Source organism: Suncus etruscus, chromosome 2 (genome assembly GCF_024139225.1).
Source record: "Suncus etruscus isolate mSunEtr1 chromosome 2, mSunEtr1.pri.cur, whole genome shotgun sequence".
NCBI classification, from domain to species: domain Eukaryota; kingdom Metazoa; phylum Chordata; class Mammalia; order Eulipotyphla; family Soricidae; genus Suncus; species Suncus etruscus.
The window spans coordinates 32,034,406-32,053,384 of NC_064849.1; the positions used below are offsets into that span (position 1 = coordinate 32,034,406).

General features: G+C 50.5%; 1 protein-coding gene and 1 long non-coding RNA gene across 4 annotated transcripts; both read right to left on the reverse strand.

Moving 5' to 3' along the window:
• Positions 1–404: 404 nt before the first annotated feature.
• On the reverse strand, positions 405–809 carry LOC126001340 (uncharacterized). The gene is made up of 2 exons (XR_007492874.1): positions 689–809; positions 405–621 (listed from the first exon to the last, which is right to left on the reverse strand). It is a non-coding gene; the product is annotated as an uncharacterized LOC126001340 (long non-coding RNA).
• A 289-nt stretch (positions 810–1,098) lies between these two features.
• Positions 1,099–8,240, reverse strand: DNAJB2 (DnaJ heat shock protein family (Hsp40) member B2). 3 transcript variants are annotated; one of them, XM_049768573.1, is made up of 11 exons: positions 8,032–8,240; positions 7,700–7,798; positions 7,031–7,140; positions 5,657–5,710; positions 5,360–5,491; positions 3,747–3,839; positions 3,487–3,589; positions 3,303–3,373; positions 2,400–2,603; positions 1,560–1,588; positions 1,099–1,350 (listed from the first exon to the last, which is right to left on the reverse strand). In XM_049768573.1, exons 2-10 carry the CDS (start codon positions 7,762–7,764, stop codon positions 1,566–1,568), a joined length of 855 nt encoding a protein of 284 aa, XP_049624530.1. In that variant the 5' UTR covers positions 7,765–7,798; positions 8,032–8,240; the 3' UTR covers positions 1,099–1,350; positions 1,560–1,565. The 3 variants fall into 3 exon arrangements, 2 of the variants coding, with proteins under 2 accessions (XP_049624530.1, XP_049624531.1); XR_007492873.1 differs by having other exon boundaries at positions 1,560–2,603; XM_049768574.1 differs by lacking the exon at positions 1,560–1,588.
• Between the last annotated feature and the right edge of the window lie 10,739 nt (positions 8,241–18,979).

Here is an 18,979-nt window from a genome sequence, read left to right on the forward strand (position 1 = left end):
TTTATTTGTTTTTTTGTTTTGTTTTGTTTTTTTTTGTTTGTTTGTTTTTGGGTCACACCCAGCGGTGCTCAGGGGTTACTCCTGGCTGTCTGCTCAGAAATAGCTCCTGGCAGGCACGGGGGACCATATGGGACACCGGGATTCGAACCAACCACCTTTGGTCCTGGATCGGTTGCTTGCAAGGCAAATGGCCGCTGTGCTATCTCTCCGGGCCCCATCCTCTGCATCTTATCTGGCTTGTTTCTGGCTATGGCCATGGCTATATGAGTCAGTCAATGGCAGTCCTGAGAGAAAAGACCTCTATCCACGGAGCCACCTGGAGCCATCTGGGCAATAAAGGCAGGCGTGTCCCACACTGGCCCCACTTGGCTTCCAAGTCCTGGGAGACTCAGGAACACAGCACCCCAATTCTCACAATTCAGCTTTATTTACTTCCAAGACTCCCCTTTGTCTCAGCACAGCCAGCCAGGCTAGCTTGGGCAGGTCTCTGAGACTACTCATCACAGGGACTAGCAAAGTCCCCTCCCTGGCCCAAGGGCTCCCAGGCAGCTATGCGGTGCTGATGGAGAGCACTGGGCGGTGGGGTCAGAGGCCAAAAAGCCAGAGACAAGCAGCAACATGCTGCAACGCCCATCACATGCCAACCCTGGCCACGCACACGCATGCATGCACGCACATGCACTCCCACGCAGCGCCTATCACATGCCAACCTCGGCCACGCACGCACATGCACGCACTCACGCACACACACCCCACCAGAGAGTGGCCCTCCCTTCCAAGCTCTCTGCCAGCCTTCAGCTATCCTGTCCTGGCTTGCTCTTCAGACCCTAGGCTTGCCCCAAGAAAACAGCCTCACGTGGATGGCACAAGGGCACTAACTAGTAAGAGGCGTCAGAGAGACCCTAGCTCAACCCAGTCCCCCTTCATCTACATCCGCCTGCCCCGTCCCCCACCCACCTTCAAGGACAAATCTGATGACAAGAAGATGTCCCCAGGCTAGGCTAGCCACCTGCGCTGGAACTACATATCCCAAGATGCCCACCAGGCCCCGTCCCCGCTTCCCACAAGCTTGACCTATCAGAAATGAGGCCGGAGGCGTTGCATTCTGGGACTTGTAGTCTCCGAGAAACAGCACCAAACACCCAGTTTTAGAGTTCACAGGCTAAGACAGACTACGGGCACCTACCCCCCGGCCCCCGCCCCCCAACACTCAGGCCCAGCTCTAGCGCTGCACGGGTGGGTCAGGGAGAGGAATGGAAGGTCCCCCTTCCCAGCGCACAGGGGTGCGGGTGCTGTCCTGTTGTAAGTGTGCAGCGACTCTGGATCCTGGACATCGTGCTCAGAACACATCTGGGAAGAAGAGCAAGAAACGGCAACAGAAGAGAGGGTCAGTGGCCAGCCGTGGAGGGAGAAGCCATGCATGCAGACCTGGGCTAGCCCTGTGACCTCTCCCTGCGCCCTGATGCATGGCCAAGTCGGTCTGGACCCAGTCCCCATCCTGGGCCTCCCTCCAGGTCACCCTGGCCCTAGCCCACCTCTTCAAGGTTCATCGGCCTCACCTCTGCCTAGTCCTGAGGCTTGGGGTCGGCTGAGGCAGCAAGAGGAAGGGAGGAGGAGTGGGTTCCGGCTCCGAATCTGGACGGGCAGAGAGGCGCCCGCCCCACCTAGCTAGCCTATTTGGGGGGGGGGGGGGACACAGCCACATCTGCACCACGCAGGCAGCTTCTCGGGGGGGAGGGGGAAAGTAGGGGTCCTAGCTGGACAGCAAATGCGAGCAAGCGAGCAAGGAAGGAGCAGCAGCGCCAGGAGGAAGCAGAGATGGTCAGTGTGCACACACGCAGTGGCCACAGGACCGGAGTGAGGTGTGTGGACAGTAAGAGCAGCAGGACTGCCTGGGGAGCTGAGACGTAGCTCAGGCTCAGAGCCACCCCACTGCCCTGCCCAGCCGAGTCCAGTCTCTTTCCTTGATACCCCAGTCACACAGGAGGCAGAGACCTGGGCATTGAAGACCCTGCCAGAACCCCCCGCCTGAGAAAAGTCCCAGGTGCCATAAAGAACATCCTGGCTCCCCACTGTCCCCTGATGACCTGAGGGTCCCCCCAACCCTGGCTGAGTGGACTCTCCAGGGGGGGAGACTGGACACCTGCAGATGGAGCACCAAGATGGCGAGAGGCTTTCTGGGGCTTAGGCCAGGCCGCACCCTGCTCGCCTGAGCGTTAAGGGGGGCGGGCAACCAGGTGGGGTTGGTGATCAGAGGATGAGGCAACGAGAGGTCTTCTCTGGGGATGAAGCAGGTCTGGCTGCCTCGCCCTGAGTGCCCTGGTGGCCCCCCATGCCCGGGTCTTGGCCCTGGGTCGCGGGTCTCCCCTGGCGGCGGCGTGGCTGCACCCCCCGCCCACCTGCCGGCTTCTGCCCAGAGGCCTCCATCTCGGACAGGCTGTAGGCCATGGCCAGCTGTAGGTCTTCATCCTCAAAGAGGTCAATGTCATTACGGAGAGAGGAAGGGGTCAGCTGCGATTGCGCGCCCCCGGCCCGGGAGCTGATGGACGGTTGTTGCTCCCGCCGGCTCAGCTCCAAGCCCAAAGCCAGGTCGTCAGGGACACCTGCAGGAGGGAAGGTGGTGTGAGTCCACGGTAGGGGCTGTGAACATGAGCCAGTGCTCAGTACCATGGGATGTGGGGCTAGCTCCTCCACCTCCCTCCTTTCTCTCAAACAAAAACAGGCCACCCTAGGCAAACTATGCAGTGATTAAATGAGAGTCCATTTAATTTTGTGTGTGATGGGTGATGAGCCACCCAACACACACACACACACATGCACGCACACTTGCTGCCCCCAAAGACCTAGGCACTTACACGTTCACCTATGCATGGGAAGGGTGAGACAGCCAGTTATGGCCCTCACAGGGTATCACTTAAGTCACAGTCTCCTCAAATAACAGAGGGTAAATGTCTGTCTCTGTCTCTCTGTGTCTCTCTCTGTGTGTGTCTCTCTCTCTGTCTCTCTCTGTCTCTCTCTGTCTCTCTCTCTCTCTCTCTCTCTCTCACACACACACACACACACACACACACACACACAACACAGAGTTTGTCCCTGGCTGCTCCAGAAACGAGGGGCACAGCAGCAAATGCAAAATTACTGGGATTCCAGGCAGCTCTCTGACATGCAGTGGTTTCTGGTGGCCAATTCCCATCACTCAGTGTCCCCATTCCATCCCTGTTCCCCCACCCTGCTTTGGAATTGGGGTACTTTGGGATTGGAAGCTTCCCATCAGGAACTGGGGTGCAGAACTGGCTTCTCACCATTGATTGAAACTGACTTCAGCTGACCATCCTCCTCCACTTCCACTCGCTCCTGCCCATTCTCCGTGATTCTGCATGACATAGGGAGATTTCTCTTAGAGCACCTTGGGGCCTGGGGCACCTGATGGTGCTAGTCTCTGACGACCCTCCCCTGCTCATGGAAGGTTCCAGAAGGAGGCCTCACCTGCGTGTGGTGATGCGGTGTCCTTGGACATAGGTGGTAGATGTAGAAACAGAACGGAAAGCCCCAGCGCCCGGACTGAAGGAGAAGGATGAGGAGGAGAAATCTGGCAGAGACAGAAGAGATGCTTGTTAGACAGAGCTGTTCCTAGCAGCTGCAGTCACAGAGACCCTGCTCTGAGGGATCTAGGGGTGTGTGTCCTCTGAATAGCTGCCCTGGAGCAGAGGGCAGAACTTGCAAAGATGGGAAGATCCAGCACTTACCAGAGCGGCCTGGGAAGGAGGAGGAGAAGGTGAAGAAAGGGCCAGAGCGTGGGGAGAGGCGGCTCTGCACCTCAGAGAAGGGGCCCAGATCATCTGCAACAAACAATACTATTAGGCACTATTTGGGGGAGCGAAGGGGGACACCAAAAGGTGAGAACCCTGCTTTATAGTTCAGAGTTATTTGGGTGAGGCTTCGGTGGGGGGCTGGGGTGGTATTTGGCTCTGCACTCAGGAATCACTCCTGGCAGTGCTCCAGAGACCCTATGGGATGCCAGAGATCAAACCACCTGAGTTGGCAACATGCAAGGTCTTTTTTTTTTTTTTTTGGTTTTTGGTTTTTGGGTCACACCCGGCGGTGCTCAGGGGTTACTCCTGGCTGTCTGCTCAGAAATAGCTCCTGGCAGGCACAGGGGACCATATGGGACACCGGGATTCGAACCAACCACCTTTGGTCCTGGATCGGCTGCTTGCAAGGCAAACACCTCTGTGCTATCTCTCCGGGCCCAACATGCAAGGTCTTAACCACTGTACTATCTCTCCAGCCCCTGACAGCTCAAAGCTCCTAAATAACAGGATCCAGTTTTAAGCTTTTTGCTTTTTTTTTTTTTTTTTTAACCAATTTTTTGGGGGGAGGGGGATCACACCTGGCAACGCTCAGGGGTTACTTCTGGCTCTGCACTCAGAAACCACTCCTGGCAGGCTCGGGGGACCATCTGGGATGCTGGAGATTAAACCCGGGTCCATCCTGGGTCAGCTGCGTGCAAGGTGAACACCCAACTGCTGTGCTATCACTTCGGATCCTTTTACTAATGTTTTTGCTGGGGCTTATTTTCATATTGATTCCCTCTGTCATGTGATATTCCCAGAATAAAGAACAAATGGAGGGAAAGGGAATGTGGGGAATAACGGGGCTCAGTATGAGGAAGACAGGGTACAGGTCTCAAAGAGCCTGCCAGTGGCTCTGTGACTGGAGTCAAGTTTTTTTGTGCCTTTATTTACTTCTCTGTAACTGGGACACAGGTCCCCACTCTGCAGAACTCATTAGCAGCTGAGGGGGAAATTCTCGACCGATTTAGCTAGCGCTCTCCCAAACAGCATCTGTGGTATGCTGGGCCGTGCCCAATGTCATGTGACAATGCTCTGTGACTAGCCCTAGTGGTGACCTAACAATATGCTATTGTTGCTGTCACTTTTTTCTTTCTTTCTTTTTTTTTTTTTTTTTTTTTTTTTTTTGGTTTTGGGCTAGACCCGGTGATGCTCAGGGCTTACTCATCACTCTGTTCTCGGGAATCATTCCTGGCAGTGCTCAGGGGACCATATTGGATACCAGGATCAAATCCAGTTTGGCTGTGTGAAAGGCAAGCACCCTATGCTCTTGTACTAGCTCTCCAGCCTGTTTCTGTCACTTAAGTAGGCATGAGTCTGAAATTTCCATCCAGGGCCAGATAGGTAATTGACTTGAAAGGGTCTGTCCCAGTTGTCACATGGTCCACCCCTGCTAAACCTCCTGTATATGGGACATCACTCCCTTCCTGGCCCACAACTCTGAGGTCTCCTTCCCTACTGGAAGGTCAGGCCACCCATGGGGCAAGGGGCAGAGTGAATCCACTCACCGAAGAGCTCAGAGAATGGGTCTCCACTCCCGAAGAACTCCCGGAAGACCTCCTCAGGGCTACGGAAACTGAAGACAAAGCCAGGGGCCCCACCCTGGCCAGTGTCTGTGCCTGCACGGGATGGGCCAGATCCTGGAGAGCAGAAGGGGCGCAGACAGGCAAGTGGATTATGCCATGAGCCAGAACCCACCTAGTCCCTCTCCAAAGCAGAAATGAGAGTCTGCTTGCTTGCCAAGAACCTCCTGCCCCACTCCCTGCCCCACTTCCACTCACCTAGGACCCCTAGGCTCTACTTACCTGCCCCAGTCAGCCCTTCCCGGCCATAGCGGTCATAGATCTCCCTCTTATGTTCTGCAAAGAGAGTTCTCAGTCACTTTCCTGCACTGGGTGAGACCTTCAGACTGCCCAGAGATGGACGCTGGCATTGGGGAAGGAGGAGGAGACAGTGGGGTGCACGGGAACTCAGCTAAGCCTTTCAGAGGCTCATCTATGAAGTGGGTACAATGGAGCATCGGCCTGGTGGTGACAGGTGAGAGTCTATAGGGGACATTTATCAACAATACGGACCCCTAAATACCACAGTACTATGTATCCAGGGCCTGCCTAATGTCTTTTCCTTACCCATCATTTCCCGTCATATCACTACCTTCCTCCCTCTGTGATAGTCTTTTTAGGGAGCATTTTGGGGGCAAGGGGGACCTCCCAAGCAATGCTCAGGGGTCAACCTGGCAAGAGGTTGAATATGAGGGTGGAAGAGGTGGTGCTTGCTGTGTGGTGATTGGAGGCTCCCAGAGCTCAGGGATCACACAGTGGAGGGCTTATGCCTGAACCCTGGTACTTTTTCCTTGGTTCCCCACATGGGGCATCTTGAAGGTGAATTTACTTAGTTAATGCTGGTCTTCCCTGAACAGAATCAGAGAATCCATGGGAATGAGACCTGGGTCCACCTGGATTCTCCTACTCTCCAGTTCCCCACAGACACTCAAGACTGCAACCATTTAAGGAACTAGGTTTGGTTTCTATGCATGAAGGAACAAGAGACCTGGATTCCCTATGCCAGGTCTGTGTGGCCTAGAGCAAGTGACTGCACCTCTCTCTTCCTCAGTTTCCTTGCCTGTAAAATGGGAGTGATTAATCTCACCTCCTACCTGGCTGTATGAATCCCAGGAGGAAAACCCCACACTCCCTAGGAAGAGAGCCCTAACCCTAATCCTTGATATCTGGATCCAAGTCGCAATCCCCACAATCAAGGTGCAGACATGAAAACTGGGCAACAGCGATAAAAACTGCTTTGCACAATGTAGTGCTCACTTGAATTGGAGCCATAAAAGGGGAAATAGGGGGCTAGGAATGGTAGCACAGTGGTAGGGTGTTTGCCTTGCACACAGCTGATCCAGAACAGACACAGATTCGATCCCTGGCATCCCATATGGTTCCCTGAGCCAGGAGCTATTTCTGAGCGCAGAGCCAGGAGTAACTCCTGAGTGCTGCCGGGTGTGGTCCAAAAATAAAAAGTGGGGGAAGGGACATTTAAATACTAGGTTGGAATTTAAGTGCTTATTAAATTCCAAAGGGGTATCCCCCACACCTTCCACACAACCCCACAAGAGCTTTGGGAGGAGGGGCCTGAGGTAAGAAATGGGTGAGTCCTGCGCCCACCCTGACCCTTACTGTCCGACAGCACTTCATAGGCCTCGGCCACCTCCTTAAATTTCTTCTCGGCAAACTCCTTATTATCCGGGTTCTTGTCAGGGTGCCACTGCAGAGCCTTCTTGCGATACCTGCAGGAGGAAGGTTCAGAGGAAAGTGTCAGGGGTCAAGCGCAGGCGCAGCCCACTAGGGGCCAGCTGCACCCACTTTCCCATCAGCTCACCCAAGACCTTTACAGTTTACACCCCTTCCCCAAACACACACACCTGCGCAGGGATCTAAACACCCTTCCACAGTCCCCTCTGATGTGTCTTAAAATAAGGTACCGTGATGAGGGCTGAATGGGGAAGATTGCCATGCTGTATCTGTGGAATGTGGGGGTGGAAAGAGGGGACCTGAGCACGGGCTCCTGCTTACATCGGGGACCTGAGCACGGGCTCCTGCTTACATCAAAGGGCAGCTGAGAAAGGCCACAGGTGGGGAAAGACTGAAACAGGAGGAAGCCGTGGATGACCCAAAACGCCACCACGCCAGGCTTTTCTCCCCTTTTAGGGGTCTCCTTCCTCCTGACAGGTGTCATCTCCAATACCCACCCACGCCCTCTTGCAGTCCTGGCACCCAGGTTGGCTGCAGGGGGGCCGGGTACACGGGGTGAAAGAGAAGCTTTCTATGCTCGATCCAGGCACTTACGCCTTCTTGATGTCATCAGGCGAGGCATTTGGGGACACATCTAGGATCTCGTAGTAAGATGCCATAGCAACTGGTCAGTGTCACGCGGGCCTTCTGGGGCTGCGGGAGAGAAGGAATCGGACCCGAGCCCCCTTCCATCTTCCCGGGGCTTTGGAAACCCTCACCCCCATCCCAGGTGACAGCCAAAACACATCACAGGATTTGGTGATTAAGGCGCCCTTATCGGTTCCCGCAGCCGCTGCCAGGGCTATCTTAGGGTCCAGGCCCTGCCAGTCTTTGGGAACCCCGATAGCCTGGCAGCCCTAGCCTGACCGGGGTTACCCCTCCCGCACCTCCTCGGCCGGGTGTCCCTGTTCTCCAGCAGCGCCCGGCGCCTGCCCCCCGAGCCGGGAAGCGCCCGGCACCCGCAGCCCGGCTGCCGGCGGCGGCTGCTGCTGCGTAGGACGCGGCGTCCCGCGGTGCGCACCAGGGTGCGTCAGCTGCACGGCAACCCCTGGACACCGGGAGGCCCGGCCGGCTGTCACTCGGGGCGGGGTGCGGCTGCAGGGGCTGCCGGGAGAAGAGGCGGAGCCAGCTATTTGGGGCTGATCCCAGGGCGACGTCACCCGGGGCCGGGACTCGGGAGGTCGTGGGGGACTCGGTGGAGTGGACGCGCTGGCCGCAAGCGAGCCGCCCGCCTCCAGGTTCCTCGGTCGCATCCCCATAAACAAGCCTCTGATTGAGGGTTATTGAGTCCCCAGGTCATCGCCGCACCCCCCAGGGCCTAGATCCGAAGTAATCATCGCCCCCGCTCCGCCAGCCTCGGGTTCCCGAAAAAGGCTGTGCTCCCCCACCTCCTGGCTACTTGAGTCCACCTTTCAGACAAAAACAAAAACAAAAAACTACTGTGTGTGTGTGTGTGTGTGTGTGTGTGTGTGTGTGTGTGTGTGTGTGTGTGTGTGTGATGTTTGTGATGTTTCCTGGAATTCACCTCCCCCACTAGGATGTATGCACATTCCATAGAGGGTTTTTTGTTTGTTTGTTTGTTTTTTGCCCATCAGCATCTAAAGGCTGCAGTAAGGTGCAAAATGGGAGGGTCCGAAGAGAGTCTAGACGGAGCTTGCCTTGGACACAGCCGACCTGGTTTGATCGCTGCCATCCTATATGGTCCTCAAACACCACCAGGAGTGATTCCTGAGTAGCTGAGCCAGGACTAAGGCCTGAGCATCACTGGTGCTGGCCCCAAAATAAAACAATCCAAAAACAAGTGTGGGAGTAGATGATGGGAAGCACTTGCCTTTCATGTGTGAGGTCTTGGATTCCATCCCTAGCCAAAAAACATAGGACAGTAGCTGGGTCAGAAATAGGTTGGGGGCGGGGGCAGAGGTATAATTCAACAGGCTGGAGAGCATCTTTGCTGTGTCCAGTTCTCCCCACAGGTCCTCTGAGCACTGCCAGGAGTGACTAGCAAGCAAGAAACTTAGTAGCCCCTGAGCCTAGAAGGAGTAGCTCCAAAATCCACACATATCCTCACTGTATGTGTTATGGACAGATGATTTGGCTTGATGGTAAAGTATATACTATATGCCTATAAGGCACTTTAGGTTGATCCCCACAACCTAAACTGTGTTAATACAAAAAAGTGGATCCCCAAATCAACAAACAGACATATAACCTACAATCACAGCTATAGTCCAGTGGATACGGCATTTGCCTTACATGTGGCCAACCTGAGTACAGAGCCAGGAGTAAGCCCTGAGCACCCCCTGGGGTGGCCTAAAACGAACCCTCCCAAAAAAGATAACCCAATAAAAACGAGGCCCCTTATTAAAGAACATAAACAAATGTCCTCTGTCCATCTAGAAGATGAAAAGGTGCTTCACATCATTAGACAACAGCAAGGTAAATATTAAGCTACCAGGAGCTACTATACCCCCAGTAGAAAGGTTCAGATTAGAAGCCAGCATAATAGCAAGTGTCAGAATGTGGAAGAACTTGATTTTTTGTTTATTGTTTGTTTTTGATCCATACCTAGTGGTGCTAGTGGTTACTGCTGGCTCTGCACTTAGAAATTGCTCCTGCCCCTCTCCCCCATTCCTCCAGATCTCCAGGTGGGTTCCTGGGAGGAGCTGATGGGGCACCCGGGGTTTTCCCCACTCCCAGGCCGGTCCGGGCCGGGTCCCTGGCCTAGGGTGGGGAGCAAATCCCTGAACTCCGGGCTTGGGAGGGTCTCCCTCCCTTCCCGGAGCAGGATTTTTAGCCGGCATGGACAGGCCTAGGGTGGGACTTAGGGGGTGGAGTTTGATTTGGTGGGTGGCAGATAGCTGCTTAGTTATACTCAGTCTGTCACTGGTAATTTCATACCAGTCTACATTTTGTAAACCGCGCGGAGGCGGAACACTTGCTCCTTCGAACCATCAGTACCCCAGATTTACCCTTCTTAACTTCAGTAACACATAGTTCTAATCACTGACCTAAGACATACAGTATATGTAACAAATCCCAGAACTATTTAGAAGGACATAAATTGAACACATATATCTTTTGAATATTTTAATGGTATTTTCTTTAGCTGATGTAACACTCTATATAGTCTTCTACCAGGATGTTTCTATTCACTTTTCATCTTGTCTTTTCTTTGTAAGCTGTTCAGTAAGGATTGTTGGTGGAACTGTCCCCCAGTTTGATGCCTATGATTGAACTATGTCATGGAAATTGCTGGTCTTGTTCCTAGTGCCCCTAGATGCACCAATAACGCCCCATGGCATTGATTCTTGTTTGCATAGACGCATTAAAATGGGAAAATATCATACATACAGATAAGTTCTTATCTAATAAATCTCAGTACAATGTACCTTACACCCTGAACATTGATATAATGACCTGGCACAGGCCTCAGAAGAATGGGCATCCTTCATTCACGACGGAAACAGGCAAGCTAACTACGAAACATCCAAGGTCTTTTACAGCAACAGCTGGAAGCAGTCCTCTACCAGGAAAGACACTACCAAGGGTCTGACATCGACCTCTTAAAAAGAGACTTCCGTTTACACTGAGAAGACTTGACAGCAACAATGACCTGCTCTACAGGACATGGTTCTCTCTAGTCCCCCTTAAGTGTGAGGTGAAACGAGAGGATGCTCTGCACCTTCCCGACTGCAATACGGGAGATGCAGACTCCAGGATCTTTAATACAGAAGCATGATACCAACAACAGAGACTATGTGAGGAATGGAGGTGTATTGCCACTACAGACGATGACTTGAATTGAACAAACTAATTTGCCTGGAGCCAGAGTCAGTCCTGTGCCAGGAAACTTCAGGGGTAAGGTCTCCTTGTATTTAGACCATAATTTGTCTTTCCATGTCCCTTATGTTTTGGTGGGCCTATGCAAACAAATGCCACTTTAATTCCATTTTTTACTATGTTCCCTTGACTCCAATTCTTAAGAAAAACAAGCCACTAAAACTTTTGATGTTAACTTAAACTAGTTAGCATGTGCATGGAACTAGAGAAATGTACGTTGCCCTCAATATTTAAGGAGTTACATAAGTTTAATGTCTTTAGATTATATTGTGTGCTGCTAAGAAATAGTATGTACTACAACTGGGGATTTGAGGGACAAAGTAATTGTATTGTACAGGGGTTCAGTTTTGTTTTTCTTAATGTTCTTTGGCTGAAAGTTCAAGGCTGGGATATCATCAATGGGACTACCGAGAATTCTGTTTATGGGTGATTGGGCTTCCACTGTAACTTTACCCGGTCCTCTTTCTTTGCATCTTTGTTGTCATAATTAAAATAATAATAAAAAAAAAAAAGAAAGAAATTGCTCCTGGAAGGCTCAGAGGAACATATGGAATGCTGGAGATTGAACCTGGGTTCATTCCAGGTTGGCAATGTTGCAAGGCAAACATCCTAACACTGTGCTATGACTCCAGCCCCAGAATTTGAATTTTTATATCTTGGTTTTTTGTTTTTTTTTTTTTTTTTTGGTTTTTGGGCCACACCCGTTTGACGCTCAGGGGTTACTCCTGGCTATGTGCTCAGAAATTGCCCCTGGCTTGGGGGGACCATATGGGACGCCGGGGGATCGAACCGCGGTCCTTCCTTGGCTAGCGCTTGCAAGGCAGACACCTTACCTCCAGCACCACCTACCCGGCCCCTTATATCTTGTTAATTAGTTATAAAGAGGTAAAAAAAAATATGGGGCCAGAGAGATGTACCATCCAGTGGTAGGTTGTTTACCTTGCACGTGGCCTGCCCAGGTTCAATCCTCAGCATCCAACATGGTTCCCCGAGCATCACAGGGATAATTCCTGAGTGCAGAGCCAGGAGTAAGCCCTGAGCATTGCCAGATGTGGCCCAAAAAAACAAAAGCTAAAAGTCCAAACAAAACAGCAAAAACTAAAAACAAAGTGGTAAAAAATTGACTTGAAAGAAAAGATTTTGGAGTCTCTGATATGGGTAAACATTCACCTTGAATTTAAAATCAATGTGTTCGGGCCGGGAAGGTGGCGCTGGAGATAAGGTGTCTGCCTTGTAAGCGCTACCAAGGAACGGACCGCGGTTCGATCCCCCGGTGTCCCATATGGTCCCCCCAAGCCAGGGGCGATTTCTGAGCACATAGCCAGGAGTAACCCCTGAGCGTCAAACGGGTGTGGCCCAAAAACCAAAAAAAAAAAAAAAAAAAAAAAAAAAATCAATGTGTTCATGTATGTTTGAATGATTCATAATTCAAACCTCTTGTTGACACATGTGTGTATATACCACACCTGCTGTGTTCAGAGCTTACTCCTATTACTCTTTGGCTCTGTGCTCAGGGTTTTTTCTAGACGGACTCAGGGGACCCTTTAGGGAGCTAGAATCATTCTTGGGTAGGCCACATATAAGGCAAGCACCTTACCTGCTGTACTATTGCTCTGGCCCCTGTTGTTGACAATGTTGACCCATTTGGAGGCAGTGGAGTAAAAGGGATAAAAGGAAGATGTGCTCCATATTTTTCTTCCCAACTTGATTCTATCGTGACCTCTTTTACCTGAAAATGATTCCTGGGTTCAGGTCTCATGGAAGAATTAGAAAAGCTTTCAAAATTTGGCTACTACTTGAGATTAGTCGAACCAACCCATGAGTATTAATTGAATATCTTCTACATTTTCGTTGCCTCCAGCATACATTAGGAAGAATGTAGATCAATTCCTGCCTTCACAGTTCCAAGTGGGCAAAATGGGAGCCTGACTATACTGGAGGCTTCAGGCAAACACCCAGGCTTCAGAAGCAGAGAGACTCGAGTTTGCAATCTGCACTACACTGTGTGATTTGGGAAGATCTCTGAGAATTATTTTTTCTCCTTAAAACAGGTATGGTTTAGGGCGGTTGGAAAAATAAACTGGTACATCATTGTCCACTTTTCCTGGCTACCCACAAACTAAGCCTTTGGCCTACATTTGGGGAATTCCATTGCATAGGCCATGGCTAGAAGGCAGGTCACCACCTGCCACAGAACCCCAGTTTGCTCTCCCAGACTTTTCGGCTCCAAAGATGCGGACAAAAAACAAAAGCTTTGCCAAATTGGAAGCGGCAACTGGGACTTGGAATCTGGAGCAAGTCACAAAGAAGCTAGGGCAATTCCTGGGTGGGAGCAGCGGGGCCCGCAGCGACCCCTAGTGTCCGGAGGAGGAAATGTCTGTCTTACTGCCTAGGTAAGATGGGACCCTCTGTGCTGGGAGAAACAGGATCTTGGAGCCAAACTCTGAAGTGCCCTGGCCTTGGCCATGGTGCTGGTTTCCCAGTTTCCCTTTAGAGTTCTTGTTTGGTAGCCCTCTTGTTATTTCTATATGCAGTTCAATATCTCTTGAATTTAGATTTTTGTTTGTTTGGGGTTTTTTTTGGTTTTTGTTTGTTTTTGCCAGAATTAAGTTTTTGCAACTGCAAGGATACTAAATGGCCTTGGTAAAAGCAGAAGGAGTAGGTTAGATCGCTCAAAATTTCACAGTTCTGGGGCTGGAGAGATAATATGGAGGTCGAATCTCGGCATCCCATATAGTCCCCCGAGCCTGCCAGGAGCAATTTCTGAGTGTAGAGCCAGGAGGAACTCCTGAGCGCTGCTGAGTGTGATCCAAACCCACCCCCCCCAAATTTTTTACAGTTCTCCAGGATGGGAGAGACAGTACAGCAGGTACTTGCTTTGTATATGACTGACCTAAGTTTGATCCCAGGAACCCTACATGGTCCTCTGAGCACCACTAAGAGTAATTACTGAATGCAAAGCTACAAATAAGCTCTGAGAACTGACAGGTGTGCCTACCCCTAAAATAAAAATAAGAATAGGAGCCCAAAGATGTGGTTCAATGATAGGGCACTTGCCTGAATATGGAAGGCCCTGGGTTTGATCCCCAGCACCGCATGGTCCTCCAAAGCATCACTGGAAGCAGCCCCCAAACACTGAGCTGGTATAGCTGCCGAGCACTGCCAGGTATAGCCAAATAAACAAACTAGATTAAGAACAATAATATAAATAAGAGGTGAGAGAGAGAGAGAGAGAGAGAGAGAGAGAGAGAGAGAGAGAGAGAACATGGAGTAAAGAGCTTGTGGCTCCTCAGCACATAGTTAGGAGTAGCTCCTATGCAGTGCTGGGTGTAATCCAAATACAAGAGAAAAAAATAACAGAGGAAAGAAAGAAGTGAGGGAAGAAGAGAGGAAGAAAGAAAGAATTGTAAGCTCTTGTTTTGTGTTCAGGAGATTAAAATATAGTTATGGAATTACCTGGAACACCCCGAACAAAAAGTTTACAAATGAAATTAACAATATGGACCACTAGGCAACTGGGGACATACATGGCATGCATGGCCTCTCTACTCAGGTATCACTCCTGGCAGTGCCTGGAAGACCATATACAGTGCCAAGAATTAGGGTCATCAGTAATCAAGGTAAGTGCTTTCAGTCTTATTCTAGCCCCCAGTCCATGCAATTTTTATTACTGGCAAGAGAGGGGGTGGTCAGAGCTATAGTACAGTAAGCAGGGCACTTGTCTTGCACATGGCAAACCCAGGTTCAATCCTGGCATTCCATATGGTTCCCCAAGTACTGCCAGGAGTAATTCCTGAGTGCAGAACCAAGAGTAACCCCTTAGCATGGCTGGTTGTGGCTCTAAAACAAGAGAGGAATAGAGAAAGGAAGAGGGAGATAGAGAGGGAGATAGAGAAAGAGAGAGATTGCAGAAGAAAATATTGCCTTTTGCTTTAGGATATTTTTTGTTTTGAGGGCACACCCAGCTGTGCTCAGGGTTTGCTCTTGGCTCTGTACTCAGGGATCACTCCTGGCAGGGCTCAGGGGACCATACAGGGACCATATAGGGATCAAACCTGGGGTAAGCAAGGAAAATTCCCTACCTGCTGAAATATTGCTCTGGCCCCAATATTATCTTTTCTTCTCATATTATATTTTAAACATAAGAGAAGTCTTAGTCATAATAAATATATAAAGGAAAGTGACTGCAAAACATTTTGTTTCATTTACTGGTGAGGATTTTTTTTAAGTTGGAAAAACATTGAACAAAATGTAACAGGCAAAGGTGTGGGGGGCAGAAATTCTCATACACAAGCTAGTAATTTGGTATAAATTCTAAAGGAACAATAAGGGATATAGCAAAGTTAAAAGAGGCTTACTTTTTTATTATTTATTTTATTTTACTTTTTTTTTTTTTTTTTTTTTTTGGTTTTCAGGCTACACACAGCAATGCTCAAAGGTCACTGTCACTGTGCTCACAAATCTCTCCTCACAGGCCAGGAGATGGGGTGCCAGGGATCGAACCAGGTCAGTCCAGGGTGAGCCACATACAAGGCAAACAACTTATCCATTGTGCTATCGCTAAAGCCCCAGGGGCTTACTTTTTGAAGCAGCAATTCTAAAAACATACGAATGTGCCTATTGCAAAGCAATACCTACAAAGACTGCAACATTCTTTTCCAGAGCCAAGACTTGGAAACAACTTAAATCATAGCCCTCGAGTTATATGAACAAAGGCCCACAGTCAGTGGAATTCTGTATTGTCACCAAATTAGGAGTGGCTGGGGCCAGAAAGATTAGACAGAGAGCTAGGATGCTTACCTTGCATGTAACAGACCCATTTTGATCACCAGGACCAAATATGATCCTGTGAGCACAGAGCCAGGAGTAAGCCCTGGGCCTGACTGGGTGTTGACCCCACCCATCAAAAAGGAGGAGGCATATCTATATGATGATCTAGACCATTCTCTAGATTCTGGTTAAGTGAAGAAAATTAGGAGTAGAACAAAGAGTACCTAAACATGTATACGTACTTGAGTGTCTGCATAGACGATATCACTGGCAGGAAACACTAGCCAGAGAAGTCCCAGGGCTGACTGCCAAGAAGCAGCCTGAAGGAGATTGATCTTTACAGTATAGACCTATTTTTGTTGTTTGTAGATCTTCTGGGTTTGTTAATCTTATGAATTATCGAGCCTGTACGTGGAGTAGTTGTTCAAACACACAGCATGTTGTTTTTTTAAAATAATATAGGGCTGGGGCCACAGGTAAGAGTGGAATGTTACCGTCACAGCAGAGTGCAAGTGCCAAGGAGTGATAGAGACAGAGTAGGTGCTGGGGAGGGGTAGGGGAGAATGGAGAGGAGGAGGTACTTCAGGGTGATTGTGACCTAAAGCTGGAAGGAATGGTGACCCTGAGCAGAATTGGGCCGGGGGGGGGGGGCCAGTAGGGAATGTTCTAGAAGGACTGAGCACCTTGCCTTTGGTGGCAGGCATGTTCATACATCAGAGGTGGCACCCCAGTAAGCCCTCTTGCTCACATCTGTTTGCAGGAGATTGTACCCTGGTGTTAGCAGAATCAGAGAGTGCCACTTGGAGCCACTGAGTCCTGTCTCCACAAACCACTCCAGAAGACCCTTTCCCCTCCTAGCCTTCCTTTCTGAAGGTATAAACAGTGGTGTTCTCTTTCAGAGGCCCCAGTAGCCCTGAGGGAACCCTTGCCTTTGTTGTGTGCCAAAAACTGGATTCCTGACCCTCCCCCCATTATTCCTTCTTCACAGGCCCAGATAGAGGTGTGTCAGACTTTACCCTCTCCCTGCCTCTGAGGCTCTGAGTCACTGTCTGCCCTGGTGAAGATTTGGCTGGCCAGGAAGAGGGAGCAGCTTGGGGGTGGGTGGAGTGTACCTAATATTTTGAAGACAGGAAGTGAGGAAACAGAGTCCCTGTGTTCCAGCTTCCCCCACTGACAAGGTGGTTCACCCAGGTTGGGTCTCAGCCACCTCTGAACCATATCCTTGCCCCTCTAACATGTGTTTTCACGACATACCAGCTCCATGTATTGGGCCTAAGACAACTGGCAGGCATTCTAGGCTGCAGTAGGACAGGCCTTGCCCTGTGGCCCTTCTGTCTAGTGAGAGCCCTCCCTTCCCTGTTCTTTTCTCAGGATCAGATGGGACGTTGAGGGACCAGACCCTGGACCAGACATGCTCAGTTTTTAGCAAGACTCCTCCCCCACCATTACCCTACACACATGCACACTGCTTCTTCACAGGACACAGCTGCCCATAAACCTCACAAAAGAGGTGGGGATGTCAACTTTTGGGCTACCATCGAGGGACCCAGTTCCTGTGTAGGACCTGCCCATTTCCTCCAGGGCCCCATCGACACTGCCAGCTGTCCTGCGGCTTCCAGGCCATCCTCTCTCCTATACCATGTCATCAAGACAGGGACTGCCTGACAAAGATGGGAGGGGTGGGGTGGGAGGGGACTGAGCAAACAAGATCCCCAACCATGTGCCCTGCCTACCTCCCCAGTGCTAGAGCTCACAGAGCATGTGTTTCTGGCATCTTTTCTCTGAAATTTAAGCCCCAATCCCCACTGTGTGTCACATAGGTTATACCCCTTTTTTCCTGGGTACCCCCTGCCATAGAACTTCTGTCTAGGGTTAGCACAGCAGGTGGGTGTGTTTGTAGACTGAGGGAAAGAGGCCAGAATATCTTTCTCTTCGCTCTCCCTCCTTTCTTTCTCTTTTTTTTTCCTCTCCCTCCTCTTTTTCCTTTCCTTTCTCTTTCCTCTCACCTTTCCCCTCTCCTCTCCCCTTCTTCTCTCTTCTCTTTCCTGTTTCCCCAACACATAGTAGTACTTCTGGCTCAGTACTCCCAGGGTCACTCTGTCATTCTCAGTGGACTGACACTGGTACTGGGGATTAGACCCAGGTCCTTGCATGCTAAGTATATACTCTAGTCAGCTAAACTCTCTTTTCAGCCAAGGCCAGCTATTTCTTCTCTAAGTCAGATGGCTCCTCAAACAGCACAGAGTCCCCTTATTTCCTAGGCTCTGTGTCCACCCAAACATCTGCTTTCTCTGGTAGCTCTGAGGGACCCAATTGCAAGTCGTTGGCATCACCATCCCAATCCTGGCTCCTCCAGTCCTGGCATGACAGCTGGGCTGTCATTGAAGCTGGGCTCAATGTGCACGGGCCATTAGGTTGAAAGGTCAATATCTTTTTTTTTTTGGTTTTTGGGTCACACCCGGCAGTGCTCAGGGGTTATTCCTGGCTCCAGGCTCAGAAATTGCTCCTGGCAGGCACGGGGGACCATATGGGATGCCGGGATTCGAACCGATGACCTCCTGCATGAAAGGCAAACGCCTTACCTCCATGCTATCTCTCCACCCCCTTTTTTTTTATATTCTTAAGGTCAACATCTTCTTTATAAAAAGTGGGGAAGAGTCTGAGTGACACAGGCAGAAGCTACTTGCTCTGCATGTAGTCAACCTGGGTTCCATCCCTGGCATAGCATATGGTCCCATTAATCACCACTGGCGTGACTCTCCCACTCCTCATCAAAAAATAAGTAGTGATGGGGCCGGAGAGATAGCATGAAGGTAGGGTGTTTGTCTTGCATGTAGAAGGATGATGGTTCAAATTCCAGCATTCCATATGGTCCCTGAGCCTACCAGGAGCAATTACTGAGCACAAAGCTAGGAGTAAACCCTGAGCACTGCCAGGTGTGATCCCCCCCCCAAAAAAAAATAAGTGGTGAGTGTTGGGACCTGTGAAAAAGTTCAGGGGATAAAGCACTTGCCTTGCATTTCATCAAGGCTGGTTTGAATTCCCAGCACTGTAGTGTACCTGAGACCCTGAATTTGGTGTAGATACCTAAGACCCACCCATTTCTGGGAGGGGTCTCGGGAACCAGATATTAGGTGTGACCTTACCTGCAAGACCCGGCCCATTCCTGGGAGGGGTCTTGGAAAAGTTAGATAAGCCTTGGACCAAGGGGATTCGGGCCTTTTC